At 46.9% G+C, this 9,821-nt stretch overlaps 1 protein-coding gene across 1 annotated transcript in view; it reads right to left on the bottom strand.

The window, feature by feature from the left end:
* The window catches only part of SLC25A37 (solute carrier family 25 member 37), a 44,997-nt gene continuing 41,513 nt past the window's right edge, over nt 6,338–9,821 (bottom strand). Inside the window, 1 exon segment of the mRNA XM_021072304.1 lies at nt 6,338–9,821. Coding sequence (XP_020927963.1) covers nt 9,568–9,821 — 254 coding nt within the window. The 3' untranslated portion in view covers nt 6,338–9,567.

Raw genomic sequence — 9,821 nt, 5'->3', positions numbered from 1 at the left:
ATGCAAATTAAAACAACGACAAGATGCAACTACATAGCTATGAGAATGTCCAAAATCCAGAACACTGATACCACCAAATGCTGACAAGGATGTGGAGCAGCAGGAGGTCTCATTCACTGCTTGTGGAATGCAAAATAGTATAGCCACTTTGAAAGGCAGTTTGGCAGTTTCTTACAAAACTAACATATTCTTACCATAGAATCCAGTAACCACATTCCTTTCACCCCAGAGGAATAGAAAACTGTTTGGAGAAAAACCTGCACATAGATGTTTCTAACAGCTTTATGAATAATTTCTAAAACTTGGAAGCAACGTAGATTTCCTTCAGTAAGTGAATGGATAAGTAATACAGCCAGGCAGTGAAATAATATTCAGAGCTAAAAAGAAATGAGGGGTTCCCTTCGTGGTGCAGTGAAAACAAATCCAACTAGGAACCATGAGGTTGTGGGTTCGATCCCTGGCCTCACTTAGTGGGTTATGGATCTGGCATTGCCATGAGCTGTGGTGTAGTTTGCAGGCAAGGCTCAGATCAGGGTTCTCTGGGTGATAGCAACGTGTCAATGTAGCTTCATCAGTTGTAACAAATGTGCCACCCTGATGAGAGATGTTGATGATGAGCGAGGCTACGCATGTGTGGAATCAGGAGGTATATGGGAACTCTGTACCTCCTGTCAATTTTCCTGTGAACCAAAAAACGGTTCTAAAGACAACACATGCATTTTTTCTTTTTTAAGTTCAGACATATACACTCTACGATTTAAAAATGCCCCAGGAAAACCCCATTGTGTCTTCCTATAGTCACATACAGTGTGAAAATAAGGGTATTGTTTTGGTCACATTCCCCAAGATAAAGGTACTGAATATGACCTATTTTGTTTCAGGCACTGGGCCTGCAGTTCAACACATGCAACAGTCTTCACTCAGAATTTAAAATGACATAAGCAGATTATTTAATTACCATTGCCTGGAGATGCAGCATTAAAAGACATATTAAAGTCAAAGATATGAAACACATTTACATCCATCATTTCCCTGTGCCAAGTTCCTGAATTTTGATATTTTATTTGCAGAGTAGTTTAGGAGGTGAGAAATGAGTATTAGTAAAGCAAAATGATAACAAGTGATTCTTTATGGAAGGTAAGCTAAAAGGTCTGTCAAGATGCTCCTTCTGATCTCCTACAGAAGCATGTAATCACACGTTAATTACAGACTTAGAGACTGAATAGAGCCTGTATTAAAAGAGCATAGGCTATTGCAGCTGGAGGAACTAGTACAAGTCATCTGACACAATGCTTTCATTTTGCAGATGAGCAAAATAGACTAGAGAGATTAAATGATATGTCCAAGGTCACTCAAGAGTGCCCAGCTAATTAGTGATCACCAGGACTAGTGTCCAGGCGTTTGGACTGCACCCATCTGCTATGGTTCGATGGTCAAAATGGACCAGGGAAAATAAATTACTTCATTACACCAACAAATCAAAAAATTATTATTGTATTCATACTCACTAATTGCATGTAATTGTATGCTTTTCAAATTTGTCTTTTAGAAATTTGCTGATCTTAAAAACAAAAGAAGTATAGAGGCCAAGGTGGGAAGACAAGATAGCATCAATAAACAAAGATTTTTGACCTAAGCCAAGTCAGCAAAAATAATCTCTTCAAAATAGGAAACTGGATGAAATGAAACATGACGGTAAGAACCTAAGAACACTAGAGAGTGAGTGCTCTTGGCAATAGCAGCCCTCGCTCACTGGAACATTGAGGCTTAGAACTCCGTGTTCCACGCTGCGTGGAGGCTGTTTTTCTGCCACGATGAATAATAGGCTCTGGGTCTGGTCCAGTCTTTCCATCTAGAACATTCCTTATTCCCATCTGTTCTCCCAGGACAACTGTCATCTCAGAAGCATTCATCATGATCTTTGTAATGTGTAATTTACCCAGATCTCACGCATATCATGAGCTTGAGGGGAAACAGGAGAATCCTATAACCAGCGCTTAGCCCAGCTGAAAGACTGTGAACTGACCACAGAGTTTCATTATTATGGACCTACATGAAACCATGGATAAGACCACTGGGAGAGCTAGACCAAAGGAAGCCGCTGGCACTTGTGTCACACCAGCTTCCAGGCTGGTGACGTTCTTTTAATCCTGGACCAGAGGCAGCTGAAGTTTGGACATTGTTTTGAGTCCCCAGGTACTTCTGTTGTCATGGGCTCTCATTATCAAAAGTGGTGACCTTGGAGTTCCTGTCGTGGCGCAACAGAAACGAATCCAACTAGGAACCGTGAGGTTTCAAGTTCGATCCCCAGCCTCCCTCAGTGGGTTAAGGATCCGCCATTGCTGTGGCTGTGCTGTAGGCCCACAACTGTAGACCCCTAACCTGGGAACCTCCATGTGCCATGGGTGCGGCCCTAAAAAGACAAAAGACAAAAAAATGAAAGCGGTTACCTTAAAGCAACACACATTAACACCTCGTGAAGCCCAGTACTGCAGAAAAGAATGGCAGTATGGGTATCCATAATTTCTTTTCTTTTTTTTTTTTCCTTTTTGGCTGCACCCACAAAATGAGGAAGTTTCCAGGCCAGGGATTGAACCACACCACAGTAGCAACCCAAGCCACAGCAGTGACAACCAAATCCTTAGCCTCTAAACCACCAGGGAACCTCTCCATAATTATTTTCATTAAAATGTGTGCTCTGTCTTATTCCAAATTTTACATGGATAAAAATCAGGGAAAGGCAGAGGATTTGTTGCAGTATTTCACCCACTCAGTTGCATGAAGCTCAAAATCTGAACACTGAGATATATATTTGTCACCTGTTAACCCAGGCTGGAGGTATCCTGCAAGAGAATATTCTGACCATCCAGCAGAAGCCAGAATCCACTTCACACACACCCACAAACGATGTGAGCAAATACTCCCAGGACTAGTCTTCATTTCCTCTTTTTAAACCACCTCTTCTTTTAAAGGCAGCCACCAAGGGCCAGGGTGACAATGACAGAGAAGCTGGGTATCCACAGTGCCTCCTTCTGTGGCTCTGGGCTTCATGTGGGTTCTGCTATGCAGAAAGTGCTCCCAGCAGTGAGTCCTTGACGACAGAAGCTCCTGAGGACTCTGAGGCAACACCCAGGCTTCAACGGCCTTGGGTCAGAGACTTAAAACATCTCCAGTACGATCTTGACTTTGTATTTTTTCTTCTCACCGAGGAATTTCAGGTGACAACATACATGGGCTGGGCTCTCCTTCCTAACGTGGCACTTGTGTCCTCTCAGCAGTCATGTTTATGGCTCTCCCCAGATGTCCTACCTACCGTGGAAAGTGAAAGATCACGGCTGCCACGAGAAAAAAAAAAAAAAGTAAACAAAGAGCTTCTTAAAGAAGCCATAACAATAGGAAACCGTGGAACTCTAAAGTGCCATCCCACAACCACCCCTTCACAAAAGGGGGCTCATATGTTCCCCAAAGTGACAGTACTTTTAGGAGACAAGGCTGGAGAAATGAGTAAGCTTGGAAGCATTCTCAAATGTAAATGTATCAGAGAGCCCAAATTTTAAATAATATTTGTGTAGCCGATGAAACATCCTTCATGTCCTCTAGAATACCAGGATAGCCAAGATGCTTTATAGACCATTTAACTTCTTGATAGATAGCCACTTTGTGTCCAGATTTGACTTCCATGAACAAGCCTGGGATGGGCGTTTTTGGGTACTTGTCTGATCATCGCCTTGGGTGGCTACTGGAATATTACATCAGGTCCATTAGGAATGGCACTGGGAGGGGAGGCAGCTGAACTTGAAGGTGGGATTTAGAAGGGAATCAGAAGAGGCAAGAGTAAGAGGAGGGGAAACAAACCAGGGACAAAGAGGACAAGAGCAAGGTGAGATAATCTGGGAATGTTTAAATGGCTGCAATTGCTTTTACAACTATGGTAAGTAACATGGTAAGGGAGTAACATGGTGAGTAACATGGTAAAGGAGTAAGGTGGTAAGGGGGTAACATGGTGAGTAACGTGGTGAAGGGGCAACATAATAAGGGAGTAACATGGTGAGTAACATGGTAAGGGAGTAACATGGTAAAGGAGTAACATGGTAAGGGAGTAACATGGGGAGTAACATGGTAAAGGAGTATCATGATAAATGACATGATAAGGAAGTAACAGGGTGAGTAACATTGCAAGCAGGGGCCAGAGTCTTTTGGGGTTGGAGGAGCAGGAGCGAAGATCTGGGAGGAGTGGAGATCTCCCAGGGCCAGGGTTTCTCTACAAGGCCTTCACGGCTAAACCGGCCACTCAGTCTGCCTTAGAGTCCAGGCTTTATCTCCCTGTAAGCAGTACTAACCCACCTCCATCCCCCGGAGAGGTTATGTCTCTGGTACAACTCTGGGCTTAGAGTCTTCTCTGAGATGTCTATTGCACTAAGGTCACTCTTGCAGGTGGCAGTGGAGTCTCTCCCAGAAAAGGAAGCTGGGGAGTTCCCGTTGTGGCGCAGTGGTTGAAGAATCCGACTAGGAACCATGAGGTTGCAGGGTTTGGTCCCTGGCCTTGCTCAGTGGGTTGGGGATCCGGCGTTGCCGTGAGCTGTGGTGTGGGTCACAGACGAGGCTCGGATCCCGCGGTTGGCTGTGGTTCTGGCGTAGGCCGGTGACTACGGCTCCGATTCGACCCCTAGCCTGGGAACCTCCATGTGCCGTGGGAGGCGGTCCTAGAAAAAGGCAAAAAGACAAAAAAAAAAAAAAAAAAGAAAGAGAAAAGTAAGCTGGTCAGCTAGAGGCACCATGGGAACTCAGAATGGAAACCTTGGCCCAGGAGGACAGGAAGCCTCTCGTGGCTTTTCTGGGCTGGAAGTTGAAGAGTGTGGATGTGCTGGAGACAGCTCCTGAATGACACAGATGGTCTCTTTCACATGAGAAACCAGAAGTACCAGCTCTAGAAGGGACCCTAAGCTGAAGACGAGAAGTGTGTCCAGCATCTCTTTCTCTCAGCGCAACTTTACTAAACATCTACCCCACACCAAGCCCTGTGGCACATGCCAGCAGGGATGGAAAGGTAGGCTGGCTCATCAAAATTAAAGAGCCCCAAGAATTCCCACTGTGATTCAGCGGAAACGAACCTGACTAGTATCCATGAGGACGTAGGTTCAATCCCTGGCCTCACTCAGTGGGTTAAGGATCTGGCGTTGCCATGAGCTGCAGTGTACACGCAGCTCAGATCCCACACTGCTGTGGCTGTGGCGTAGACTGGCAGCTGCAGCTCCAATTTGATCCCTAGCATGGGAACTTCCATATGCCGCACCTGCGGCCCTAAAAAGCAAAGAATAAATAAAAAATTAAAAATATGTACAGAGCCCTGATTTGCTGCACTGGCCTATTTCTGTGATGTCAACATCTCTACCATTGCTGATTTCAAGCTACCCATGTGATGCTCCAGAATGCAAAGCAGGGAAGAAGTGCACATGGTCAGCTCTGGGGAGCTGGTGTAGAATGGGACAGGATGGGACAGCACTGGCGAGGACAGAGCCAGGGATAAGATGGACAAGTAAGTGTCTCAAGGAGCTTGGTCCAATGGCATCTCATTACTGTTTTACAAACGTATGTGCTTCTATTAGGCTGTATGGCCTGAAAGGGCGGGAAGCACAGCTACACGTGGCTCTTGTTCCTACAGCACCAGACACGGTGTTCTGCTGGAGGGAGAAACCCTGATCTGCTGGCAGATGGACCACGTGGGGTGGGGGTAGGAGAAATATCTGTGAATGGATACATATGCACTGAAAACAGGTCCTCCATACTCGCCAGCCCAGAGTGGAAGCAATCACAAACCATAAGTCATCTCTGAGAAGTGCATCATTGGCTTTTGGTAAAACTGCAAAGGAGGAAGTTTATGTCCAGCCTTGTCCACTCTCTGATCAGTACCACCTCCCAGCACCCTTGCCCATGGCTGGTTCTCAAGGCTGATCTCAACTTTCTCTCTTTTTTTTTTTCTTTTTACGGCCACCCCACGACATATGGAAATACCCAGGCCAAGGGTCGAATCAGAGCTGCAAATGCTGGCCTACACCACAGCCACAGCAACACTGGATCCAAGCCACGTCTGTGTCCTGCGCCACAGCTTGTGGCAATACCAGATCCTCAATCCTCAGTCCACATCCTCAAGGACACAGATATCGGGTTCTTAACCTGCTGAGCCACTATGGGAACTCCTGAAGGCGGGCTTTCTATTGAAGTCTTAGAGCCTGGTTCTTAATGCAGGACTGATGGAGGCACCAGCCCATGAGTTAGGTTCCTTCTCTCCATCCACTTCCCTCTTATTTCCACATTCCCACCACAGAGCCCACAACACTTTCAAAGAATCAAGGCTTTATTTTCTCTAGCTCCAGTGTCACAACTGTAGCAGCATATCAGAAATATCCCCATACATCAACACACATTTCTCCCTTTCTTCCAAGAGCTGGCAGAAACCATGATACTTATGACAGGCATTTAAGAAACAACACTTGCTCATCCTGATAACATAAATCATGTGTCCCATAGGAAGGAAGCAGCAGTACATTTGTATCGATCAGGCACAATCATCCTTAAATAAAGTTCAATAAAACCTTATTGGCATAACAATGGGTGGCCGGTGCAGCCTTGGGGGGGATTGGGGGGACAGCTCCAGGAATACAGATGTAGGCCTTTAAAAAGGAAAAAGGAAAAAGAAACCACACAAAAGGATGTAGCCCCATAAATAGCTAGATTCCATCCAAAGTTAAGAAAAAATAATCATGGGTTGAAGATTTATTCCATTTGGGGAAAAAAAAGCAATTTTTAAATTCTAAAATAAAACTCGGATCTACAAGTGGTTGGTTGGATCCCAAATCAGGCAGACGAGTCACACACACACTTGTTGAGCCCTGTACCCGAGTAACATTGCTTGGCTTCAGTCATCACCCCAAAGACATGCTCTCTCAATGACCAAGTACATGTCACGACTACATTAGGTCGGGGATCACTGGGGGTAGGGGGTGGGGAGAACTTGTTATTTTGTTCATTCCAAGTCAAGGTCACAATCAACAACAAGGCTGCAGTCTGCCTGGGGCAGGGAGACAAGCTTTGGAGCTCAAGGCAAGGGGGTGGGCGGTTAATTCCCACACAATTAACAACCACTTATATTTGTTTAGTGCTTCACAACTTTCAAAGCTTTTTCGGATACATCCCTTGGTCAGCCTCAGGAAGACCCCCTTGGGGAGACAGGGCAGGAGGCATCACCCCCTTTTCCCAGCTGATCCACACACACTGCGAAAGGAAAGCCAGGATCAAGCTAGGATCGACTTTTCCACTGAGCCCACGGACTCTGAAATCCAGAAACTACCTCTCACATCTCTCTACCCAAAGGAGTTTTCTCAGGGAAGCAAGGAGCTTCTTTCTTTAATACCATCACACACAAAATCGCCATAAGGAACAAGGAATATCTTGCAGCCGTGTGGTGTATTGTCAGTGGACAAAAAGGGGTGGTGGGATAGTTATTTTACAATTGAACCTCGTTTTGCTTCCCTTGGCAAAATGCCGCGCTATGGGAGGGTGTATTTAGAGAGTTGCAAACGCTTCCCGCGGCAGCTCGGTCTCCCTGGGGTTTCTGCCTCCCTGAGTGGGACATAAGTTCTCTGCAACTGATTTCCACCAGGGCGTGGGGGGTGAGCTAACTCTGAGGTCAACAGACAAGGCTTCCCAGCCCAGGAGTAGCTCCTACTTACTCATCAGGCATGAACGTGGGTGGGCGCTGCCTGACGTGGTCCTCCGCTGTCCCCGACCTGCAAACTACTCCTGGAGGCACCGCATGTAGGATCCCAAGATGCGAACTGTCCCAGCGCCACCTAAGCCCATCCCAGGGTTCATGGTATCAGAAGCAGCCCAGGTCTGAGCCTCGGTGAAAATGCAGGACATGGACCAGGCCGGTGGCGAAGCGGAGGGTAAAGGGCAAAGGTCACGACCAAGCCGGCCAGAACGAAAACACACATGCGCTTTCCGCTCTTTTTGAAAGATGGCTCTGAAGAGGGGAGTTACTGGGGCTTCCCAGAGAGGGCTGGCGGCCGTGGATGGGCGTGGCCTGCCTTGGCCCTCAGTAATATTCTGGCTCAGATTTCAGAAAGCAAGGCAGGCAGGCGGTGGCGTCTTCTCAGCTGGGGCGGACCAAGCGAGGCCAAAGACGGCCCTCGAGGCGTCCTGACTGTGCACGAGGGCCCCGGGTCCCTTTGGCAGCTGGGCTGGGGGGCCTGGCCTGGCACTTTAATGGGGGAATTCGTGATGGACAAGGGCACAGACAAATGCCATAGATACACCGCTGCGTTTTTTTCAAAATCCCTAAAACTGCACAGAGAAACATAGGATCAGGAGATTTAGTTGAAATGCACACAGACATGTGTGCCTGAAGTGCCTTAAAAAGGCCGAATGGAGAATTAGCCTTTTTACTAGGATCAAGGTAGGACTTATCCCACTTCCCCGCCCCCACAAGTAGCCAGATGCTGGCACTGCAAGGTTGTCTAAGTGATGGCCCCGAGAGGCATACATTCACACCACTCACGGGGGAAGGAAATGGTCTCATGAGTTTAAAACCAGCTACCCTAATTCCACTGGGGCAGGGGGCACTGTCCTGCAATGTGGGCCATTCTGCCACCCAGTGTGAGCACGTGGGGCATGCCCACAGCAAGAGGAAAAGCCCAGGGCCAGATCCTTGGCCCTGGAATTTCTAGAAAAGACAAAGGGAAAAGGCACATGAAGGTGACTAAGAGAAAAAAAAAAAGTAGCTAGAAGTAATATATCATTATTTTGACTTTTTTTTTTTTCAACGTACCTTTTTCTCCCATGAAAAGAGAAATTCAAAATAAAAACCTTACATTTATTATTTTACATTCAAGTGGAACTTCCATGGGGGGGAGGGGCAAACACAATTTTAGCCACATGGAGCAACTTATTACTTTGGTGCCTTGTGACTTAACCCCATGGAAGAATTTAGCCCTCTATTTTTTTTTTTTTTAATTTTAACAACAGCTTCATATTCCCAGCTGTTAACACTTATTTGTACACACGCACAGGCACACACGCACGCACACACACACAAATCCAGAAACTTCTACATAGAAAAATAAAGGATAAACATTATCCATCTATTTTATACTGTGTACTGGAACTTTTATATACATAATTGGGTTTCTTTTTTTTTTTTCCCCTTTAATGTTTTCGGTCACTGCCCATTTTCTTCCCTCCTGTGTGATCTGATTCTAGGGGAGAAGCTGCTACACAGAAACAGAGAAGCCACCACACTCTCGGGAGGGGAGGAAGAGAAAAAGCAATTTCTCGATCCCCTTCCAAAATCTTTCCCCACCTTTCACCAGCTGGGATGTCGCCGCGAACGGCCCTCAGGGAAGCGGCTGTCCCATCCCCTCCTCTCTCTAGGGCGTCAGGGAGCAGAAGTCCCGTCCTACACACACCCTGCCCCAATAATCTTGGTGCCAGGGCAAGGGGAATGGAAGCAGACTGGGAGAGTCTCTGCACAACCCGAGCTTCCAGAATCACTGCCCACAGCCTGCTCCTTTAGTACAGAGTTCGATTCTCCAGCTTGTGCTTGGTGAGGAAGTACTTGAAGAACTCATAGACGGACCAGGAGATGGCCGTGGAGGGCATCTGGTAGATGACCCGGGCCTGCACGCCTTTGAAGTAGCCCGGCAGCCCGTTGAGCTGGTACACTGTCCGGAAGGCATTGGCCATGCCCGACAGCCGGCCGCTCACATTGGCCAGGCTGAGGGCCATGTTCTCCTGAGTGTTGAGGAGGGTCTTACAGACGTCCA

This window comes from Sus scrofa, chromosome 14 (genome assembly GCF_000003025.6).
Source record: "Sus scrofa isolate TJ Tabasco breed Duroc chromosome 14, Sscrofa11.1, whole genome shotgun sequence".
Lineage (NCBI taxonomy): Eukaryota > Metazoa > Chordata > Mammalia > Artiodactyla > Suidae > Sus > Sus scrofa.
This window is presented reverse-complemented; position numbering and strand designations above follow the sequence as displayed.